Source organism: Mesoplodon bidens (genome assembly GCF_964165515.1).
Source record: "Mesoplodon bidens genome assembly, chromosome: 2".
Classification (NCBI taxonomy): Eukaryota; Metazoa; Chordata; class Mammalia; order Artiodactyla; family Ziphiidae; genus Mesoplodon; species Mesoplodon bidens.
This window is the reverse complement of record NC_138177.1, coordinates 32,045,697-32,069,588: the sequence shown is the minus strand read 5'-3', so window position 1 is coordinate 32,069,588 and position 23,892 is coordinate 32,045,697. Positions and strand designations below refer to the sequence as shown.

Below are 23,892 nucleotides of genomic sequence, written 5' to 3'. Positions count from 1 at the left end.
CAGGAAGTGGTCAGAGGTTTGAAAAGCAATGTTTTATATGACAGCTAAAGGCAACTAATGATTTTAATCTTATCAGTAAGTACATTGAGCTAGAGGAAATTATGTTAGAGATCTAAGTGTGGGGTGGATTTCTCATTTTACTTTTTACCTTCTCATTTTACTTTTTACCAGAATGTGGAGAGTAAAGGAATGAGAGACCAGCGATTGGACCTTCAGAGAAGAGCAGCAGAAACCAGTGATGATGACCTCATCCCATTTGGAGACCGACCAACAGTATCTCGATTTGGTGCCATTTCTCGAACTTCCAAAACAATATATCAGGGTGCTGGCCCAATGCAGGCTATGGCACCTCAGGGAGCTCCCTCAAAATCTATTAACATTTCAGGTAAGAATCTCAGAGATAAGCTGATTTGGAGTGTTCATAGTCACAACTCCCAGCACTCCCCATTTACTATCAGTGCTTTTCATAATCTTGCAGGGCAGTAGTCTTCAAACTTTTCTGTAGAATTATCCCTGTAGAAAGGTAATTGTAACCCAGGGAATTGTAGGGGTACAAACTAAAATTAAATATCTGTATATGAAGGTAACCTATGTGTTATTTTTAATAGTTTCATTGCTTTTGTTAAAATAATCTCATTTTTTTTAAAAAAATCAAACAAAAGAAAAAATTACAAAGATTGACATTTTAGTGGGGGAAAAACAAATATCAACACCCCTCCATCTTTCAAGATAACTGTGTACATAATATGCCTACGCCTTTTAGATTGTGGCTACCTAAAAAGAAGAATCAAATCTATGAATTGCATCATTCCACTGTAGGTTACTCTCTTACAGATTATGGTCCGTATGGAACCCACAGTGGCTGGGGAGGTTCTCCATATTCACCTCATCAAAACATACCTTCTCAGGGACACTTCAGTGAGAGGTATAAGTCATTCTTTTTACTTTTACAAGCCTTTAAAATTACTCAACTTACTTTGTTTTTCTGGTCATAACATTTTTAAAAAATAAAATTTTAAATTTATTCCATAATTTCTTTCCCACAAAAGGGAGAGAATATCTATGTCAGAAGTGGCCAGTCATGGAAAACCCCTTCCATCTGCTGAGAGGGAACAGCTACGACTAGAATTGCAGCAATTAAACCAACAAATTAGCCAACAGACCCAGCTACGTGGACTAGAGGTACCAGCCTAGAGATATTTTTTCATTCCAGTTTTTGAAGAGTTTTAAAAGGAGGAACTTTTGAGGTAAAATGAACAAAAAACTTTAAGGTTTGTTTCCTAAGAGTTAGTACAGTTGTCCATTTTTCAAAGAATTTAAGTACTTCGAAGTTCTGAGACAATAGGAAATTTAGAATTTCTATTACCTGAGAATAGAAAACATATTTTATATGTTTTATATATTATACATTATATATGTATATATATAAGCTCCTTTTATATTTTTATACTGTATAATATTTTAGATAATCTAAAATTTGTAGATTATCTAAAATATATAAAATAAAAAATATAAAAGGAGCTTATATTCCTTGATGGCACATTTAAGTTGAAGGTATATAGTATATAGTTTTTTGTTTGTTTGTTTGTTTTTTGCGGTACACGGGCCTCTCACTGCTGTGACGTCTCCCGTTGCGGAGCACAGGCTCCGCGGCCATGGCTCACGGGTCCAGCCGCTCCGCGGCATGTGGGATCTTCCCAGACCGGGGTACGAACCCATGTCCCCTGCATCGGCAGGCGGACTCTCAACCACTGCGCCACCAGGGAAGCCCCTAGTATATAGTTTTTTAATCAACAGATGCTTTTAGCTTAAGATTTGTTTCTAATTTCTTACATTTTCTTTAATTTTTAAAAATTTCTCTCACTTCTTTTATTCATCATCATCTTTAGTAGAAGCTTAGAACTTTGACCTAAAAAATATAGCCTCTGTATAATAATACCACCTTTCATTAATATAGTTCTTTCAGTTTATAAATTACTATCATATATCTTATTTGACCCATACATGTCCCTGACAATTAGATTAGGCAGGTGGTATTGTCCGCCCCCCTTTTTGGTTGAAGGTTATTAGTTTCACAGAGGTTGAAACATGAACCCAGCTCTTCATACTCCAAATTCAGTGTTCTTTCCACCATGCTACCTGATACTTAAGAGAAACAAAATGTCAGAAGGCAAAGAATTTAAAGTTCTTTAAGTGCCACATCAGGAAGACTAGCTTTTGTTTATATTACCCTTTGCATTGGAACATAGACTTTGAATATGGAAAGCTAAAGACATTCTAGTGATAAATGCATTGCTCCCTTCTGGAGAAAAAGATGCTCTTAGAACGTTTCTTTCTAGATCTATATCTTTCTTCCAAGATCTGTAATAATAAGTAAGCTATTGCTTTGGAAATAAATTTCTAACTGATTCGATCTTAGACATTTTTTTTTTTTTTTTTTTTTTTTTAGTTTCTGCTTTATAACAAAGTGAATCAGTCATACATATACATCTGTTCCCATATCCCTTCCCTCTTGCGTCTCCCTCCCTCCCACCCTCCATAGACTTTCTTATTAGCAAGACCAGTAGGAGGGATTTTTGTGTGTGTGTGTGTTTGCTTTTGAACATGTGTCTAGCTTGTTCTCTTATGAAATAAGAAATAAAAACCTGTATAGTATTCATGTTTGTCTCCTTTTTCCCATTGCTTTATTAACATTGGTCCAAAACTTCTTGCTGATTCCTATCGCAAGAAAAAAGAACGCTGTGTTTATTATGTTCACCTTTAGTTTATTAACTTGTTGAAGATTTGGACCTTTAACTCCATAAAGCATTATTCCTTACCTTGCTATTTCATGGCTTTTTGTCTTAGTTGAAATTTCTAGACTGATTTTCTGTTCCAAAAGAATTTCAGCACTATTTAACTCACTGTGGTTAAAAGTCCCTGCCATTACTGAGGTTTCATGAAAGAAATTATAGAATTTACATCAGAGAAAATTCAATTAAAAAACAAAAGGAAAAAAACAGAAAAGGAAAGAAGCACATTTATAGTTGACTTCTCTTTCCACTAAGAAAATAAAAAGAGCAACTTACACCAAAGATTAAATTACTATTCACTAAGTTTAAATGTCCCATCTTTTCCCTTTTGTATTCAAATGGTACTCAGAGAAAGAACCAGTGCCTTACGTTTGCATCATTTTTATTGCCAATCCATGAGTAGTAAGTTGCTTGGGCGGGTCTGGCTTCGGGCCTGGTCACTCTGTGCGCGGCGTGACGTGTGTTGAGCTGTGCGCTTGGCTTTTGCACTAGGCTGTCGGTAGCAGGCTGGCGCTGCAGAGGGAGGCGAGCGCCTTGGCAGGCCAATCACAGCCCCCACCGCCGCCGCCGCCGCCGCCGCAAAAATGGCCTGGAGCGCCCTCAAGTGAGCAGCTGAGCTTGGAACTGCACCAGGTGGAAAGGGAAATCGGGAAGAGAACCCGGGAACTGAGCATGGTAAGTGCTATGGTGGGAAAAGAGAGGAAAGCTGAAAGGAAGGCCTCTGTGTAGTTGTGTCGCTGAACTCGTGGCTCTGGAGTTCTAGAATCATCTAGAGCTGTAGAATCCAAGGCACTGCACTGAGTGATTAATACTGACAATGAGTGTCCTGAAGATGGTCTGCCTCCCTGTTTTATCATTCTTCTCCTCATTCTCTTTTGGTTTGAGTGTGTTCTTTGTCTTAGTTTTCTGCATTACAAAAAACTTTCCGGGAAAACAAGGTGGTTATCTGGAAGTTACTAAATTTCTGTTAAACGTATTGATGAAGGAAGCAGAGGGGATGGTGTTTTTTGCAGTGCCCTCATGTTAAACAAAGATGTATTACCAAATAACATTTCTAGGTTTCACAGCCCTTATGTTATTGATGACCTATTTTTTTGTCATGAGTGAGATGCCATCTACATATTATTTCTTGTGGAATTATATCCATAGATATGCTTAGGGTTTGTTTCATAGTGCATGAACACTCATTTCAGTAAATGTTTAGTCTTAGGAGACTGAACCATTCCCTCAGATTGCATGGTAATTGTTTTTTTTATTGTTGCATAGTTTTCACATTCTTTTTAAGCAAATAGATGGGATATTTCATTTTTCTGTGTTCAATAAGTGTATTATAGATACTTATTATATTTTGACTTGCTTTTTCTGAGTCATCAGTTTTTCTGTGAGATTTTTCCATGTTAACTTGAGGCATTTGTCCCCTTGCTATCCAGCTTGGATAGTGAGCAAGTGGGCCGTACTCCATTATGTTTTTGTGTATGTCTCTCTCTCTCTCTTTTTTTTTGGCTGCATTGGGTTTTTGTTGCTGTGTGCGCGGGCTTTCTCTAGTTGCTTCACGCAGGGGCTACTCTTCATTGCTGCGCAGGCTTCTCATTGTGGTAGCTTCTCTTGTTGTGGAGCATGGGCTCTAGATGCACAGGCTTCAGTAGTTGCAGCACACGGGCTCAGTAGTTGCGGCACGCAGGCCCTAGAGCACGCGGGCTTCAGTAGTTGCAGTGCATGGGCTCAGTAGTTGCAGCGCATGGGCTCTTTGGGCACGTGGGCTCAGTGGCGCACTGGCTTAGTGGCTCTGCGGCATGTGGGATCTTCCTGGACCAGGGATCGAACCCGTGTCCCCTGCATTGGCAGGCAGATTCTTAACCACTGTGCCACCAGGGAAGTCCCTATGTCTCTCTTTTAATCTGCCTGTTTCTTTGGTCATTTTACAGAACTAAATATGATTTCTGATCATCATTTTGTATTATATATATATCTGTTCTCTCTTCCATTAGCACCATTAAATAAAAGATAATTGAATTTATTTCCTTTTCTTTCAAAGGAGAACCAGTGTTCTCTGGACATGAAAAGCAAATTGAATACAAGTAAGCAAGCAGAAAATGGACAACCAGAACCACAAAATAAGGTTCCAGCTGAGGACCTTACATTGACATTCAGGTAAAGAAAGGGACATTTTCATAGTCTTATACAGTCATGACAGAAGTACCCTCATACATATAATTTGATTTTTAAAATATTAATTTGTATACACTGAGAAAAGAATATTTTTGCATAAGTTTAGGAGTTAAAACTTATTTTAGATCAGACCCAAGGTTGAATTATCTGTTAATACCTAAGAAATAAAATTTTCTGCTTCCATCTCCTTTTTCCCCTTGTTTTTTAATTTATTTAAAACCAGCGTTGGGCTTCCCTGGTGGCGCAGTGGTTGAGAGTCCGCCTGCCGATGCAGGGGACACGGGCTCGTGCCCCAGTCCAGGAAGATCCCACATGCCGCGGAGCGGCTAGGCCCGTGAGCCATGGCCGCTGAGCCTGCGCGTCCGGAGCCTGTGCTCCACAACAGGAGAGGCCACAACAGTGAGAGGCCCACGTACCGCAAAAAAAAACAAAAAAACAAAAAAAAACAGTGTTAACATTTTGATGTATACCCTTCTGGTCTTTTTTTTTTTGCGGTACGCGGGCCTCTCCCGTTGTGGAGCACAGGCTCCAGACGTGCAGGCTCAGCGGCCATGGCTCATGGGCCCAGCCACTCCGCGGCATGTGGGATCTTCCCAGACCGGGGCACGAACCCGTGTCCCCTGCATCGACAGGCGGACTCTCAACCACTGCGCCACCAGGGAAGCCCTCTTCTGGTTTTTTGAAGTGTGTAGGCATTTAGCCTCTTCCACCCACCTACCCGCCCTGCCCTCGCCCATCCTCCTTGTTTTTAATTTGGTCTATCCCATGTCATCCATTATTCTTCTACAGGTAGGGAAGGATACATATCAGCTATTATGAACAACCCTGCAATAAACAATATTATAGTTAATTCTTTGTTTGCATTTCTTGCATCTTAGAGTATTTTGCACCTTAGGGTATTTTGAGGCTTTTGATGCATAGTCCCGAGTTGCCCTCCTGATGACATACAACAATATCTAATGCCCTGTTGCTTTCAGGCTTAGGTTTTTGGCTGTTTAAATCCATGCATTATCCTGGGTTCAAAGCAATTTCTTGTACTAGTAAACCTCCTAAAAGCAGGGGTCAGCACTTTTTCTTAAAGGCCAGATAGTGAATATTTAAAATTATGAGTTTTACTATTTCTGTCAAAACTCTCAATTCTGCCATTGTAATGTGAAAGCAGCCATAGACAATATGCAAGCAAATGGACAGGCTGTGTTCCAATAAAAATTTGTTTACAAAAACAGGCAGCTAAGAAAAACAAAATTTAAAGAAAAGAAAAAAAGGCAGCTAGCTAGCCTTAGTTTGCCAACCCCTATGCTAAAATAAAGCATGGATATAGAGCTGTAAATTAAAGTTTGAATGCCATTCATGTATGCCATTCCATACTGCTAAAAAGAAAGGCCCTGTTGATTTTATTCTACTAAATAATCATTTTTATCTCTCTCCTTTTTTAAAATCCAAACTCCTTTTTAAAAAAAAAAAAAAAAAAAAAAAACGTTAACAGTGATGTGCCGAATGGATCAGCCTTGACAGAAGAGAACATCAGCCTCCTATCAAACAAGACCAACTCTCTGAACCTGTCAGAGGACCCTGAGGGAGGAGGGGACAATAATGACTCCCAGAGATCAGGAGTTACATCCAGTTCTGCTCCCTAAAACATGAGGAGTCCTACTTTTATCTTCTGTTCCTAACCAATTTGTGGGGCGTAGGGGTAGGAGAACAGTTAACTTCTAAATCTTTTCTCTGAGAGTGGTCAGAGAAATCCAGGAAAAGCACCAGAGGCAATGTGCACAAACACCACTAGTAAAAACAAACACTGCACATAGTTCACAATAATGCATTTTTTAATTTAAAAAAAAAAAGAAAAAGAAAAAGAAAATTAGCAGTATCTGCAAGCAATTCAGATTAAATTTGTTTTTGTTCTGTGAATGAACTTTATTTTAATAACTTTGGACGCCTTGGATCCAGGGCTTTAAAAAAAAAAAGAAGATATTATATATACACTCTGTTTGATTAATTGTATGATCTTAATGAAGTAGGTTTTTCTTGTATTTTGGTATTATTACATACCCAGTGTATAATTCCTTACCCCCAATCCTTTCTAACTCTCACAACCCAACCCCATAAATTACAGCAGACAGAAAGCACTGGCCTTTCTGAGAATTCTGTGGTGCTTGAGAAATAGACAGTAATAGACTAGTTATTAGAAAATGTGCAGCACACCAACTTTCCAAGAGCTGTTATTTAGAAGCCATAATCTGCTTTCTCTTTCTGGGTCACTAGCTTCATGTGTAGGTAGGTTTTTCATATGGCATTAAAACTTTTTGTAGTTATTGTTCAGGAGGGCTTTATTTCTTGTTTTTGTGTTTATTTCAGCTTTTCAGAGAGATAATTACCAATTAATTTTTGAAGCCCTCATTTCTGATATGGACGGACCCCTTTCATTCTCTTAATGTAATCAGAAACCTGAGCCAATTTTAGATTGCTTGAGGAGATTCAAATGGAGATTACTTTCAGGATAAACTAATTTAGTAGCACTGAAAATACATACTTGGTTTATTACCTATATTGAGGTGATGGTTGGAAATTTAGAGCTGTGCTTTTTCAAATTGAACCTCTGCTGAAATTGTAGAATGTTCAAAAACCAGGACAATCAACTATGTTGTAAAACTGCAACACTTGATTTGAACTTAAAATGAACAGAGCCACATTAGTTCAATGGATGTGTATGTTTTACTCTCAAAAACCAAAAGTATAAAATTCCCGTATACTGGAGCCCTTGGCTTTCAGAGATTGGCAAATACGAACTGCCTGAATCTTAAGGATAGTTCATGAATTAATCAGTTGCTGCTTTTCAGAATCATTAGCGCAAGTAGATAGTACCTAGAAGTCAATTTTTGTAGTCTTGGCTTTACAATATTGAAAAGATTCTTCATGAAAATGTTGAAAAGAATAAGGAAGAATTTTTATTACTTAGTTCTGCTGCACATATTCTGATGCCACATGTCTGTACTGAACTAAGACCATATAAAACATGTTTAGTGGGGGTTATTTGATACAGCACCCACCCTATCCCTATGTTTGCCTGAATTTCTAAAAATTTCCCTTTCTGGATTATACTACTAAAACAGAAAGCACTGGTTATGTAATAAGTTACTGCATTGCTTTGGTTGGGTAAAAGCAAGAGTTTGTATTTTTCTTGTTTCTTATTTTCTTAACCCTTAACTCCTGCTGAGGTCATAACAACCTCAGTCTAAGCTCTGTGTCCATCATATTGTTAAATGAAACAAATGGGGGGTGAGGGTGGGGGGAGGGTAATACAGTCCTGCCATTGCCTACCAGTAGGAGAGTCCAAACAGAACACTCTTTTGAGTAGCAATTATTTAATTTGCCCAGTCAAGGCACCGTGTTTATATACTATTTCACATTGAATTTGATTATGCCCTACAGACCTGGCTGGTCAAGGATTTGATATACACATATTGGCTTGGGATTCGAGCTTTCTTTTTTATTTAAATAAAAATTTATATATATATTATATATATACATATATACATAGCTATATCTGTATATATATTGGGTATGTTTTATGGATTTTTTCGCATGAGCGCAGCTGTTGCGATAAAATGACTGATTGGGAGGTAGAAGCACTGAATGAAGATGAGGCATTTTATCAGTTGATATCCATATTTTCCTTTTTTTTTTAAATACACTTGCTTTTTTGCCTTTTTTATTTGTTTTATTTTGCTTAAAACCCTCTTACATTTACTCTTTAAGTACTTACTGTTTTTTTGGGAGAAGGAGAGAAACTTTTATGTCTGACAGTCCTGAGATTTTTCATTTCTCTCTATAGCTGTAAAAGACAACATTCTTGGCCTCTAACCTTCTGTAGGCAGATTTGGGCAGATGTTATTTCTCCTTTGTACATGTTTAATTCCTAAATTTTAGGAGCAGTTGGTTCAATTTGGAACTCAGAATGATTCTGGTACTGAAGAGGAATTTATGGGTATTGATTTTGTTGAAATTCGGAGTAAAAGTAAAATTCCATTTTGGGTATCTGTTGAAACCCCTAATAACTCAACTTCTGTTGTTCTTATTTATTTTCTTCAAATATACTCATTCTTCCTTTCACCATTTTGATTTTGTAAGCTAGGCAGAAACAGGGATTAATATACACAGTATTCCTATTATGAATAAAACCAGAGAAGCCACTGTTTTGAACTGACTTAAAACACTCTTTCTCTTTTTAAGGTATTTTCATGGAGTGAAGATGGGGGGAATCTCTCAAATTGTAGCCTTAACCTAGCTGTACCTCTCTAAGGCCTCACACTCTCTAGAGGAAATCTGAGTGGGTAGAACAGCAAGAGAAAGGTATACTGTCCCATTGTGCCTGTAATTTACCTATTTTAAATTGGTTACTCTGCCTTACCTCATAGAAATTCTTACAACTTTCGCAGTGCTCACAAGCAGTTTTAGGAATTCAATAAAACCTCCAATTTTTTTTTCTCTTTTCCTTTTCTCTGTTGTATACCTTGTGATATGATGAGCCTATAAGGGTCAATGGCCTGTTGAGGCAAAACTGCTTGACTTTCTAACTGCTTTTTTGTTAAAATCTATGAAAAATAATTGACTTTTCTAGCTTTTTAAATTTATCCCTTTAGAGACAGGTAGAAGATGAAACCAGTCAGATAGGAAATACAGTTTTTATACTTTCTACTTATTCAAATGTTAATTTCTTCTGAAGATGACTGTTTGCTTTTCACTGAATTAAAAGGCAAGACTCAGACATCTCTGATGAAAATGAACAGTTCTGAGAGGGTTAAGGTAGGAGTAATAAGCATTGTGTTCAGTCTGGATAACAACACTAGAATTTTATTACAGCTAGGAATATAAAAGTACTTGGACTTTTTCTTTCTTCAGTGAGTCTCTGGAAGAGGGTAGAAGAACTGAGAATAAGATATCTAGACTCAATTTTCTGACTTATATGTAGTTCTTTTGCCTTACTTATAGATATTGTCATAAGTTCAGTAGGTGCCATGACTTGGGTAATTTACAGAGGCTGACGTGACCAAAGATCCATTCCTTGTTACTTTTCTAATAAAAAGAAAAGTTAGTTACAACATAGGTTTCTAGTAATATTCAACTAATAAGACACTATTTCTAATGCCAGCTACAAAATACTCAACTACTCAGAATGTATAAAAATTTATTTCATACAGCATTAATGTGGTTGATTCCCTTCTCCCATTTTATTTCCCTTCCCTTCTCCTAGTCTTTCCCATGTATTTATTTATTTATATATATATATTTTTGCCTAAAAGACATAAAATTGGTATGATTCTCATTTGCTACCTTGAATATGTAACTCCATCAGACTTCCCATTGGTCTTCAGGGTTGGAGCTCAAAGTTTTTGTTTTTCTTTTTTTCCTCTGTCCCTTCTGTATCTTGCAAATTCCCCTTGATTTACCCACTGCCCTCCCCAATCTGCAACAGTGACAGTTTGCTGCCTCAAAACAGAGCATTCAAATGAATTCGCTTAGCCAATAACTTCTGTGAAGTTGCCTTTTCTAATGGTGTTATTACTCAGTGATGCACAAATGTGGTATTTGCCCTACTGGTAGGCAAACAAAGGTCTGGTTAGGAACGGTAACCTGCTGTTTTCTTTAAAGGAGAGCCAAAGACTTGTGCTTTACTCTGTTTTGGTTTGGGAGGAAATAGTAGCCATTTCGATTGTGAAACCTCTTAGTAGTTGTGAGTTGATTATACTGTGTAGGGAGATGTATCTAAAGTTAACTGTTAAAGTTAGCTGGCCTTATAAAATGTAAAAGTAATGAAAATTCTTCAGTTTTTCTAAACCATGAATGTCATCTTTTACAATATTGTGTGTAAGCAGTTCCTCCTCCCTTTTGCTGAGATTATCCTGTCATGATAGCATGTTGTAATTTTGTTATTTTACTTGTGCCTAAAGGACAATCTACTATCACTATGGTCAAGTAACTATAGTCAGTACATGTTAGATTATATTCAGATTCAGAGAAAAATAGATTCTTTTCACTAAAGAGTACTCGGTTGTTATTGCTTATGTACAAATGGTTATAGATGGAGATCTAACCATCTTTTTCTACTTTTTTTTTTTTTTGCTCATTTTAAAGAATTGAGTAAAGGTTTCATGTATAAAATCTATCTGTAAAAAGCACTTGTAATGTCTTATATATCATTAAAAGGAAAGGCTCAGTTACTTTTTAGGGGAAATTAATAACCTGTCTGGAAATTAACTGCAGTGTTTACTTAGATTTTTACCCTAAAAGAGTCCAATTATGTTTATTTTTTATTGACGATACATGGTTATAGTGTTTGCAAGGTGATCTCTTCCCTGAAAAGTCTGCCTATCCTTTTAGATAAAAATTAGACAGAGCTACTAAACGAAGCAGATTTTACGTTCAACGTTAGGGATTGAACAGGCAAGCAGTCTACTACTGTCGTCATTTTACCTGACTGCCCATTTTGCTGGCCCACATTCATACCTTTCTACCTTGGACAACTATGATTTTTATATTTATTTGTTGCTTCAGCTCAGCTTTATGAAACTTTCCTGCTGAAATTACTTATTGGGAATTGTAGGTGGATTGCAGTTAATATGTTTTAAAATTCTTACTTCAACTTTCCTGAGCCACTTAGAAAAAGAAAGTTGTTTTTGTTGAAAGATACTGTTAATTGTAGTAAATGCCAGCTTACCATTTGGTTCTTAAGATTTTATTTCTTTGACTGCTAAAGGTGTTTTCACTTGCATTAGATTGTAACGCTAGCTATAATGTTAATGAAGAATAGGAAACTGCCACCACCAAGAAGAAGTAACACCTTTTAATAATAAATATGTTCCCAGTGGGTAGATTCTCAATACTGCACTGAACAAAGTGGGTAAAGAGCCCTTTGAAATCCTGTTGTGATAAAGGGACTAACCTCACCACTGGAATCCTTGTTTTCAGAGCTTCTGAATTTTCAGCCAAACACTGAACTTCCCCTAAACTTTATTCCTGAGCAGAACATCCCTAGAGTAATAACCATTATTTTCAAAAGAAAATAAGGCACAGTAACCCAAGAGAGAGAACTTAAGCCTCACAACAATATTGTGTCCAAAAATATGTATTTAGAAAAATAAAATCCTGTGGAGTTTGTTATCCTAATATATGTTGTATACTAGATAAGGTGACTTATTTTCTTGTATTGAGGTCTCATTATTTCTAGTTGGGTTTTTTGTGTGTGTTGTTTTGTTTTTAATTTAAACTCTAAGTAGACAGAGCTCACAGGTCTTTGGCATCCATTCTAGGTTGTGCACTCAGAGTCATCTTATAACTGGAAACTGTCAGGTGGGCCCCTACCCCAACTCCAGATGGTGTATGAAAGGGTCAAGAAAAGAATGGAAACAACTATTGGGTGGATTAATTGGTAGCCTTTTCTTTTTTAACCTGATTTTTTAAAATCACCATTTATTAGTGTAATCTCTCTCCACTGATAGGCTGCCATTCTCACAATAATATCTGAACCACCCTGTAAAATACTCCTCTGATTTCAAGGCATTTTAAGCTTTTGCTTATCATGTTTACATCCTCTGTTCAACTAAGACACTGTTCTGAGAGCTACTTTTTCCAGGTGTATTGTTGCCTAAATTTCCTTTATTCCCCCTTTCATCCTTTCTCTTCTTCCCACCTTCTGGGAATGAAAGGAACTTGGGGGAAAGAAGTTTTTCTTTTTTTTTTTAAATTTTATTCATTGATCCATAGGCTTCATTATCTTACTTGACGATGAATCTGTGAGTTTTTAGAACAACAGAAATGGAAAAAGTGAATCAAGATAATGAACAAATCCTTTCACCCACTTAAAACATTTTCCAGTTGTGAGATTCCTCTTCTTGTGTGTGGTCTCTTCCCCTTGTTACCCTTCTTACCCTTTTTCCCTGACTGTGGTCAATTTGGCTCATACCAGTCTCCCCGAGACATTCTGCAGTCATTATCACCCTTTTGGGTGGATTTTATTTTGTTTTATTTTGTTTCTGTTTTTTTAAGTAACTTTTTAACATTGATGCATATTTGCTTGGGATAGAGCTTGTGTAATTTACCAATCGTATTGATTGTATGTGATTGTGCCCTGCGGAGGTATATTTAACAAGTCAAAAATAATCTAGGATAATAAAGGAGCCCATGAGATTTGAGTCAGGTTATAAATGACTTCATGAAATCATTTACAGTTTGAATAGTGAGAATTTATATCTCCTGTTCTTAAATTAGTGCTAGACAAAATACCATTTTTTTGAAGTTCTTGCATTCCTATTTTTCTCCCTTGCCTTTAGCTCCCTGTTCTTTCTTGCCTGCCTCCTGTTCAGAAATAAAAATATTGAGCGTTAAAGAGACAGCTCATGTTTAAATTGCTGAAGTTTGTGAAATTTTACTTTTTCCAAGTGTTTCCAACTTTTCTTTAAAAAGTGAAGACATAATGAGTTGGAATTTCACAAGCTGTGAAATTAGCACTTGGCAAACTGTGAAATCTTATTTGAAGACTTTATCTCCTGGAAGTTCTTTTGGAATAGGAAAAAAGAAACCTGTTTTTGAGATAGACCATTTCCCTCTCTTTTTAAAAATCTGTTTATATTTTGAATTTTTAAACAGACTTCAGAAAAGTGAAGTGGAAGAAAAATAGTAGTAGGAAGATGTTTAGGACAGCAAAATGCTGGGTCTGAATAAGTACATACTCTCCTTGTTGCAGAGTTTTGAGAGGATGAGGGCCATCTTTTTAATTTGTGTTATCTGTGTGCATGTTGTCTACATCAAAGATGCCACATTTTGTTAAAATGCTGTTCCTTTCTTTATTATCTTGGAAACTGACTCAGCCTCATGTTGCTCCAAATTAGTGTTTAAGGCTCCCACAAGTTGCAGATAAAAGGACTATCTTAACAAGTAGAAGGAGGTGATTCGCCTTTTGGTTTGTAAATATATGAAAGTGTCTACAAGGTCTTTATCTGCTTTCTGTCAGCATTTATATTAAATGATAAATTGATGAGGAGAAACGCGTAGTCTTTTTTTGTAAATGAGCCTGTGCCCTCTTATTCTAACCTTGGGATTGTTTTCTTACACCTTTTTTATGGAGTTATGTTTGTTTGTTTGTTCGTTTTTTAGGTGAAAAATAGAGAAGTAGGTAATGTATACAAACACACATACTTGTAGTGTCAATTTTATATATATGACAGGAATTAGTCCAACACCACAGTTCAGAATACTTCATTTGTTATACAGTGATTGCACATTAGGAGTAAAAGTAATGGTTCTGAAATCCTTGGGTCAGTGTTCAGTGAGACTCCATGGTTAATATCCAAAGTTCTGGGTTTTATGCCTTCTCTTAAAATCAGAACCTTTTTATGCTTAAGCAGTATGGCCTTGCTCTGAATACCTTCCTGATGCAAATATTTTTTGTCTTTCCGTTCTTACTCACTTTTCCTAATTGTCCTGAAATCCCCACCAATTAGTCACTCCTGACATTTAGAGGATTTTCTCTTAGAGACCACTGTAAAATATACCCTATTCAAGAACTCAATGGCATGAAGAAGAAAAAAGGGGAGGAGAGGGGAATACTCTAGATTAAAAGGAACTTTGGAGATATAAAAATCACATGCAACGTGTGGACTTTGGATCCTAATTCCAACAAACCAAACATTCAAAGACTCTTTTATATAATATAGTTAGGGGAATTTGACTTAAGTATTGAGTATTAGATAAAACCAAGGAATGACACTTTTGTTCAGTGTGATAATAGCAACATTGTTATATAATAAAATGTCCATATTTTTAAAAGACAATAACTGACAATGGCTAGAGTTTCCTTTAAAATAACTGAATATTTTTAAAAGAAAAATAATATACGTTACCAGTGAACAAACATCACTCCTTGTACCATCAGTTAGCAATTAGTTGTCCGTTAGTACCATATCTGACCTCAGGAGAAGGGGCCACAGTAAGAAAAAGTTCAGAGGGTATGAAGGATGGTAACTATTGCAACCATTCTTGAATGTCATAAAATCTAGAATGGGAATTCCAAAACCAGACTTGCTGGCTTTACCACTTACCTAGGCCTACCCTGCTTACAAGCAACAGGGTACTTTGTGATCCCTTACACTGAGACTCATTGATTAATATGAGTTTGAGGGCTTCCCTGGTGATGCAGTGGTTAAGAATCCAACTGCCAATGCAGGGGACACAGGTTCGAGCCCTGGTCTGGGAAGATACCACATGCCACAGAGCAACTAAGCCCGTGTGCCACAACTACTGAGCCTGTGCTGTAGAGCCTGCAAGCCACAACTACTGAAGCCCCCGCGCCACAACTACTGAAGCTCGTGTGCCTAGAGCCTGTGCTCCAAAACAAAAGAAGCCACCGCAATGAGAAGCCCGCACACCGCAACGAAGAGTAGCACCTGCTCACCACAACTAGAGAAAGCCCGTGTGCAGCAACAAAGACCCAATGCGGCCAAAAATAAATAAATTTATTTTTTAAAAAACATGAGTTTGATTTTTTTGTGTATATTAGCATCTCAATCCCAGTAATCAGCTAATCTGCAATGATCAATTTGTAAATCCCTCTGCTTTCCAACATGGTGGCTCATTTAGTTAATGGCTGCCACCCTTATTTGGAACACCTAGCACATCAAAAGTAAACTTTCAACTACTCACTGAACACTTAGTACAGTATTTACTAAAGTAATTTGCTGAGTACTCCCTATATGGCACAACACTGTAGGGGATAAAGAGGAAATACTCTCTACCCTTAAGGAGCTCAGACTCCACTTACGAACTTGACATGTATACAGTTTAAGGATACATAACATAAATCATCTACAGAGCACTGGACAGAATTACCAAAGGATTATGCAACCACAGCTATCCTCAGAAGAGCGGACTTTCCTGGTGGCACAGTGGTTGGGAATCCACCTGCCGGCGCGGGGGACACAGGTTCGGGCCCTGGTCCAGGGGGGTCCCGCATGCCGCGGAGCAGCTGGGCCCGTGGGTCACAGCTGCTGGGCCTGCGCTCTAGAGCCCGTGGCCACAGCTGCTGAGGTCTGCACGCCTAGACCTCATGCACCGCAGCGAAGAGTGGCCCCTGCTTGCCGCAACTGGGGAGAGTCCATACACAGCAAAGAAGAACCAACGCAGCCAAAACTAAATGGATAAATTTCTTTAAAAAAAGAAGAGCCAAGGAGCTGTGAGGCTATACACAAGGAAGATTTAACCTTGCTTGGCTAGCCAGCAAAGGCTTTCTTGAGGAAGTGGCATTGAAGGTAAGAAACAGCTTGGGGGGGAGTGCACACGGGCGGGGCAGGAGACTCCTAGTCAGAGAAAAAAAGATGGGTGAACTCTGAAAGAAGGAAGACTTATGGAAACGAAGAAGGTCATTGAAGTTAGAGTAGAGAGAGTGAGATAGTGGCTTTGGATGCAGAGCCAGATCACAAAGTTGCGTTTTATTCATAAAAGGAGTCCAAGGAAGGGTTGTAAGCAGGGGAATTAAAGGGATCAGATTTGTGCCTCTTTATTCACGTTCATTGAGAAGCTTCTGTGTCAGTGCTTCTCAAACCTAACATGAATGCAGTCACCTGGGGCTCTTGTTAAAGTGCAGTTACTGTTTCAGCGGGTCTGGAGTGGGGCCAGAGATTATCTAACAGGTTCCCAGGTGATACCAGTGCTGTTTGTCCAAAGACCACACTTTCGAATAGTAGGGTTCTTTCTACGTGATAGGCAATTTTAGAAGAAGAAGGATCCAGTTTCTGCCTATCAGACTTAAACTTTTAGTGAAATGAGTGAGATGTAAGGCGTAATTGGAGACCACTTAAAGGCAAGTGTATAAGGCTGGGAGAAACAAGGTAATTCAGGAAAGTTTTTGCATTTGAGGTGTTGATCCTGAAAGGTATAAAGAAGGGTTTATACGATGAACAAAGTGGGAAGTGGAGACTCCAAGCCTGGGAGCACATATATAATCATGAAAGAATACGGCCTGGAATAGAACTTCAAGGAGTTGGGGATAACTAGAAAAGTTAAGTTGAGGCCAGGTCTTGAAAAGCTTTATGTACCCTTCTGAGTTGTGATTTTATCCCTTAGCAATTAAAAACCAGTAAAGATTTTAAGCCTGAGAGTAATGTGATGATTGTAATTTGAAGTGGAATAGGGCCTAAAGCAGAGAGCTCATTATAAATCTGTTGCAGTAGACTTACAAGAAATGATGAGGGCTTGCACCAGGACAATGGGAATGAAGAGGAGGGGAGGAATTTCTCTGAGAACAGCACGAGCATAACTGGCATTTCTAAACACCCAAATGGGTGCCATCAAACAGATGCCACAAAAATCAGGTGCTTCCCGTAATTCCCTTGACCAAGCGCAAGACCTGATCCCATATTATCAAGTTAAAGGGAAAAAATTACCTTTGCAGTGTTAAAGCCCTTAAAAAATACAGTTTTATGGAAAACCTACAGTAACCTTAGTTTATCATCACCTTTCTATCCTCCCAAGTCCGAAAGTGTTCAGGTTATTATGAACTAAAACATACTCTCTAATTTTCCTCAGTCCCTATGCTTACCATTGTCATCATCTAACTGGGCATTTTGTTATCCTGACAGCAAGCCAGGCAACCTGATGAAATCCTGGCCTTAGGGCATGACTCAGGCTGCCTCTCCAGAGTGGGCTGGCCCGTTTCTCTCTGAGCATCTCGAGGGTTTTGTCTCCAGCAGCATTCCCTGGTTAGCTGAACCTCTGTAGCCATACCAAGATGTGTTTCCTGAAACTTGTTTCTGTTCAAAGTTAGAACAGCCTGTGCCCAAGCAGTATCTGTTGGTTTACAGCACTGGCCATTTGGGAAGGGCCTGAAACCAACTATGTCCTGATGGTATAAAAGCTGCCAAGCTACATTCATTTCTAGCCCCTCATTTCCTCCTCAACCCTCAAATGGATTTGGTCAAATTTGCTAGAGCAGCCCTTGGCAGAGGTAGGTAAGAGACACCAGTCACACAATTGACCTGTACTTATCAAAACACACACCCTTGGCCTTAGCTTTACTGTGAGTTTCTTCCCATTGCTTCTTGGTCTGTCCAACCCAACCCCTATCTCTCCAGGGAACTTTCTCCCACTACCTCTACCTCTGCCTCTGCTGTCTTCCCAGTTTCTCTTTTACCACCTACAACTTCCTGAACTAACATAGAAGCAATGAGCTTTGACTCCATGCAACTCTCTCTTGCTCAACCTCCCAAGAATACCCTTGTCTGGTGTTTCTGTTCATACAAGGTGTCAATTCCCCTGGATAAGTAAGCATTTTTACTTTACTTGATAATCTTAACTTTCCATATGGGAGGAATTTAAAGTTATTTTCCTGTTAATAAGCCAGCAAAACTACTCTGAACCTGGGTTTCTTCAAACACAAATATTTATTGAGTACCTGGTACATTCAAGACCCAGTGGCATGTGCACTGGACATGTTCAATAAATATTTGTTGTTTTGATTTGGTTTCCATTTGGTTTCCCTGAAACCAAAACTGAACTTTCTAACAGTTGTGAGAATTTGGACAAATTCCAATGAGATGCTTTGAGAATCTCACCTGAAAGCTGCCAAATGATAATGCAGGATTTACTTCGATAAAATTTATTTCACCTTAACTAAAATGTCATAACCACCAAGTAAACTAGAAACCTAAGAGAGCTGAAGACAACTCTGTTTTTTGTGCTAGATGTTTTGCTGAATTTCTGTGGAAGAGTTAAGCTTTGAGTTACTCAGTAACCACAGCAGGGGCTCAGCTCTACTGTTTGTTCTCTGCCAAGGTCTTACTCTTGGACCCAAAGAAAAGAACAGAACAGCCCAGGAAATGAGGCAGTGGTGAGGATCAACTCAATTACCTGCTCACAGGAGTTACTAGTGAGACCAGAGGCAAGGCTAGGGAAAGAGGAATTTTTTATTTTGTTACTGATCTTGAAGGAAGTATTAAATAGAAAAGAGAGGGTGATTGAATGCTACATTCTTTCCTCTCCGTGGCTCCTCAAATCTACCCCTAACACAGCAAAGCACAGAGGCCTCTGAGATCCTTCCAACCTTGCTTTTGCTCAGAATAGAGAGAAGTAGTGCTAATTTTTACCTGATAAAAGTTCTTAAGTCTGCCTCCAGTTCCAGAAAAGGTTAGAAGTTTCCATGAAGAATTTGATTTTAAAATATACAATTATTAAAACACTTTACAGAATACCAGTGACGGTGGAGGGGAGGGGAGAGATAGAGACCCAGATTAGTTTGCCCAGTGTACAAGCTGATTTTTCCTTTCCTCATCAAATCAGTCTAAGATGAACCAAGAGGAAAGGGATTTGGGGTCATCAAAATCTAGACAATGAAAGCCAAGGGGAGCTGTGTGCAAGAGAACCAAAGACTGGGCTGGTATTAAAGGCTCCAAAAGACCAACTGAAAGTCTCATTTGGAATGTGCGTCAGAGACAAATGCTTTCTAATTAAATATGGGCAACCAAAGGAAAAGGTGGCAGTCCCTGAGTTTGCTTCTGGACCCTGAATTTTGAAGGACACCTGGGCAAACTTGATAGAGACTACCCAGAGGAGACGAACCAGATGGTGACATATCATAAACACTACCCCAAGAAAAACAATTGGACACTGTAAGTTTTAACCTGGGAAGGCATGGACATTTTCTTGATAGCTATCCAGACAAGGCTTTGAATCTCACCTTTGCCAGCTTTGTGATTTGGGGCAAGTTCCTAACCCTTGTAAATAGCAGTTGTTTCGTCTGTAGACTGGGCATATTATTATCTTCCTGGTAGAGCTGACAAGAGAATTATATAAGTTAATGCCTGTAAAGCACTTAGCATAGATCCTGGAATGTAGTAAATGGAACCTAGCATTATCATATTCAAAGATTTAAAGATTTTGGAATTCCCTGGCGGTCCAGTGGTTAAGACTCTGCACTTTCACTGCAGGGGGCACGGGTTCGATCCCTAGTCAGGGATCGCATGCTGCGAGGTGCGACCATAAAAAACAAAAACAAGAAAACAAAGATTTAAAGATTTTGACCTAAGCTAATGTGAAGTAATGGTTAAATTCTAGACAATGAAATATTATACTGTCATTAGAAATAATTTTGCCGGTCAGGGCACACCTAAACACCTCTGTTCCATCAGTTCCACCTGAACTGGGCTTCTCTCAGTCTCCTTTCCTCCTTTGTCACCAGCCAGGGGCTCAGGCTGTTTCTCGTCCCTCTTTGGTGCTGCTACCACCTTTGTGTCATGCCCTGGTACTCCTCTCTCCCCAAGCCTCTGTGGGACACAACCCTGATGCCCTGTTGCTCACAAAGTCCAGACCTTCTTGACTAGGTGATATATTGACATGTTCAAAAATAGAAAAATAAGAAGGTTCATATTGACAAATCTCACTTCCACCCCTGTCTGTCTGCACCTGCCCCATCATCCCCACTTTGTGATACAAAAGTTAGCATACTATAAGCACTGCTCTGCAGCTTGCTTTTTTCTACTTAGTGAGCCTAGAGATCCTTCCATATCAGTACAAAGAGAACAGCCTCATTCTTTTTGACAGTGGCATAGTTTTCCATTGTGGGGATGTACCTTGGTTTAACTCGTCTTCTATAGATGGAAGTTGTTTCTAATCTTTTGCCATTGCAAACCAAGTTACAATTGGTAACCTAATTTATACCCATGCAGATATATCTGTAGGATACACTTTCTGAAGTGGGATTTCCAGCTCAAAGGGTAAACTCATTTGTAATGCTGGTATTGCCAGATTTCCTTCAAAGGGTTATAGCATTCTGCACTCCCACCAGCAATGAGTGAAAGGGCATTTTCCTCACACCCTAGCAAGAGAGTGTGTTGTCTAACTTAGTTGATGTCTTTGAATTCTCATGGTTTCAGTGATAATCCTTTTTAGGGAATCAGGTGGGAACTAGGAAAAGAACAGTGCTTAAAAAGTCTGCAAAGAACCACCGAGGAATGCTAAAATTAGCAGGTGAAAGTCTGATGAAAAATGATGTATCTTATATTCTCAAAGTATCTTCTTACAGGATATTTGTTTAATAAAAAGGGATATATTGTAATTTTACAGCAGAGAAAGAAACTCAGCAGTCCTGATCTTAACCAAGTGATCAAAATTAACATCACCAGTAATGGGGCAAATTGATATCATGTGCCTCCTGATACGATGCACTAAGAAGGGTACAATATTATTTCTTTAGTATTCCTACAAAAAAAGTATAACTTGAATCTAATCCTGAGGAAACCTCAGATATACTCAAATTGAGAGACATTCTTCAAAAATAACTGGACCGGGGACTTCCCTGGTGGTGCAGTGGTTAAGAATCCACCTGCCAATACGGGGGACACAGGTTCGAGCCCTGGTCCAGGAAGATCCCACATGCTGTGGAGCAACTAAGCCCGCACACCACAACTACTGAGCCTGTGCTCTAGAGCCCAGAACCACAACTACCGAGTCCACGTGCCACAACTACTGAAGCCCACGTGCCTAGAGCCAGTGCTCTGTAACAAAGAGAAGCCACCGCAATGAGAAGCCCGCACACCACATTGAAGAGTAGCCAGCGCTCACCGCAACTATAGAAAGCCTGCACGCAGCAACGAAGACCCAGCGGAGCCATAAATAAATAAATAAATAAATTTATTTTAAGAATAAAAATAAAAATAACTGGCCCGTACTCTTAAAAAATTCCACAGTCATGAAAGACAAAAGAGAGCAACTATTCCAAACTAGAGGAGACCAAAGAGACATGACAATTAAATGCAATGTGACCCTGGACCAGGAAATGGGGGGTGGGGGGGAGTGGAGTTTTGGGGGCTATGAAATGTTTCCCAATGTGTGATCCAGGGATCCAAGGAGGTCTGCAAAACCTTTCAGCGTATTCATGAAGTCAAAACTATTTTATATAAACTATTTAAATAATTATATTTAGATGTAACTTAGCAAGACTATAAAGAGATCCTGAGACCAAAAATTTTGAGGACAACTGCTATAAAGAACATTAGTGGAACACTTGGCAAATTTAGAATAAGATTTATGGATTTGAAAAGGGTACTATATTACTGTCAATTTCCTATCTTTGATCTTATACTGTGGTCATATAAGGGAATATCCTTGTTTTTAGGAACCTCAGTCTTCATAAGGGTAAAAGGGCATTATATCTGCAAATTATTCTCAAACAGTACAGAAAAATAATAGGGAGAGGGAGTCAGAGAGAGAGAAACAGAGAGGGAGAGGGAGAGAGAAAGAAGAATACCAAAAGCAAAGCAAAAAGCAAATGTGGTAAAATGTTAACAATGTGAACATTTGGGGAATCTGGGTGAAGGGTATATAAGAATAGTTTGTACTATTTTTGCAACTTTTCTATTACTTTAAAGTTATTTTAAAATAAAAAGACTTTGTGTCTTGCAAATTAAGAAATTTTTACATTATCACCTCCTGATCTTTCCCTCTCCTGACCCCAGTTCCATGGACACCCACCTGTGTGCCCTTCCCCTTCCCCTATACACACTTTAGTCAGATGGCCCGTAGCATTGATTGGGATGTTTATCTTCATGTCTGGGGTCTGCTGTGAAGCACGGTGCTCCTTGAGGACAAAGTCATCTTTATAACCCCGGGCCCAGCACCAACCATGCCTGGTATGTATTGGCATTTATTAAACATTTGTTAATTAAATGATCATTTGACTCAATGAATGGATGAAGAAATTAAACACAACCCCTGATGTATAGTTCTTCACTACCTGGCCAGGTGGTATCTGCACCCTTATCTCTTTTCCCACAGATGTTCACCAGACCCCCTTCACCCCTTGGGCAGGGTCCCCTCATCTGCCTTCCTCCAAGGACCTTCTTTACAAGGCACAAGTCTCACAACTCCTACAAGCTGGAACAATAGGTCTGAACAGCATATTCCCACCTCAGGATCTTTGTATCTCCTGTTTCTTCTGTGTGAAAAGCTCTTCCCAAAGATACTTGGCTCCCTCCCCCATTTTACTCTGGTCCTTTAGTGTCAGTTTATTAGGGAGGCCTTTCCCACCTCCTTTCTACAACAGTAGGCTCCTTACCTCCTCCCATCACTTTCTATCCCCTTGCCCTGTTGTATTTTCCTCTGTAACCCTTATTAACACCTGACTGACATGTTATAGATTTATTTTTTATATACTGATTCATTATGTGATCACTGCATGTCTTCCTGTCTGGAACTCCCAGCCCCTAGAACAGTGCCTGCTGACTCAGGTAGTGCTCCTGTGTTTGCTGAACACAAGTGGTTGAATAGGAGACTTTCCACTTGTCTTTAATCTGGAGTGACAAGGAGCCTCTGACCATTCTGGGGCTTTTTAGGCCAGTTCCTTGTAACTTCATACTGTACACAGGGGCCCTCGAGATGTCCAGGGTCTAAATCAGTCAAGAACTTAGATGCAGCTTCAGTCTAGGTAGAAGTTTCCTGTCTAATGAATAAAGAACTCTTTAGAATGCCTATGACTATACCAACTTCAAGAAGTCTTCAGTCACACAGAAGGTGGCATACTTGTATCCTGTGAATACAGTTGCAGCAATCCTTATGATACTGTTTTAGGCTATTTAGGAAGAGGGAAATAAACATAAACCTGCCCTTTATCTCCATTAGTTTGACTTCATCTCCCCAATAACTAAAATAAGTAAAAATAACAATATGCATATATAAAAATAATTCGTTCTGTTTGCTTCTTAGAAGTATGTCAGTAGTTGCATGTATGTTTTTCACCTGCCCCACCCTGTCTCCTGATCCCCCAAGAGAATTTTTCGAAGTATTTCCCACCCAGCTCATCCACCCTAGAAATGTCCTTGGCAGCACCCTGAGGCCCCTGCTCCTGTGCCCCCTCCCACCACTTCAACGCTGAATGGGGAATGAGTCC

At 38.9% G+C, this 23,892-nt stretch overlaps 1 protein-coding gene across 4 annotated transcripts in view; it reads left to right on the top strand.

Annotated features, from left to right (window-relative positions):
* RC3H1 (ring finger and CCCH-type domains 1) overlaps positions 1–12,698 on the top strand; it is an 89,925-nt gene extending 77,227 nt beyond the window's left edge. For 3 of the 4 annotated variants that reach the window (XM_081226476.1, XM_081226477.1, XM_081226475.1), the window contains exons 15-20: positions 172–385; positions 820–925; positions 1,050–1,182; positions 3,285–3,467; positions 4,828–4,943; positions 6,448–12,698. In XM_081226476.1, coding sequence (XP_081082602.1) covers positions 172–385; positions 820–925; positions 1,050–1,182; positions 3,285–3,467; positions 4,828–4,943; positions 6,448–6,598 — 903 coding nt within the window. In that variant the 3' untranslated portion in view covers positions 6,599–12,698. The remainder of the gene's footprint in view (positions 1–171; positions 386–819; positions 926–1,049; positions 1,183–3,284; positions 3,468–4,827; positions 4,944–6,447) is intronic. The other variant, XM_081226478.1, reaches the window with a different exon arrangement.
* The last annotated feature ends 11,194 nt before the right edge of the window (positions 12,699–23,892 follow it).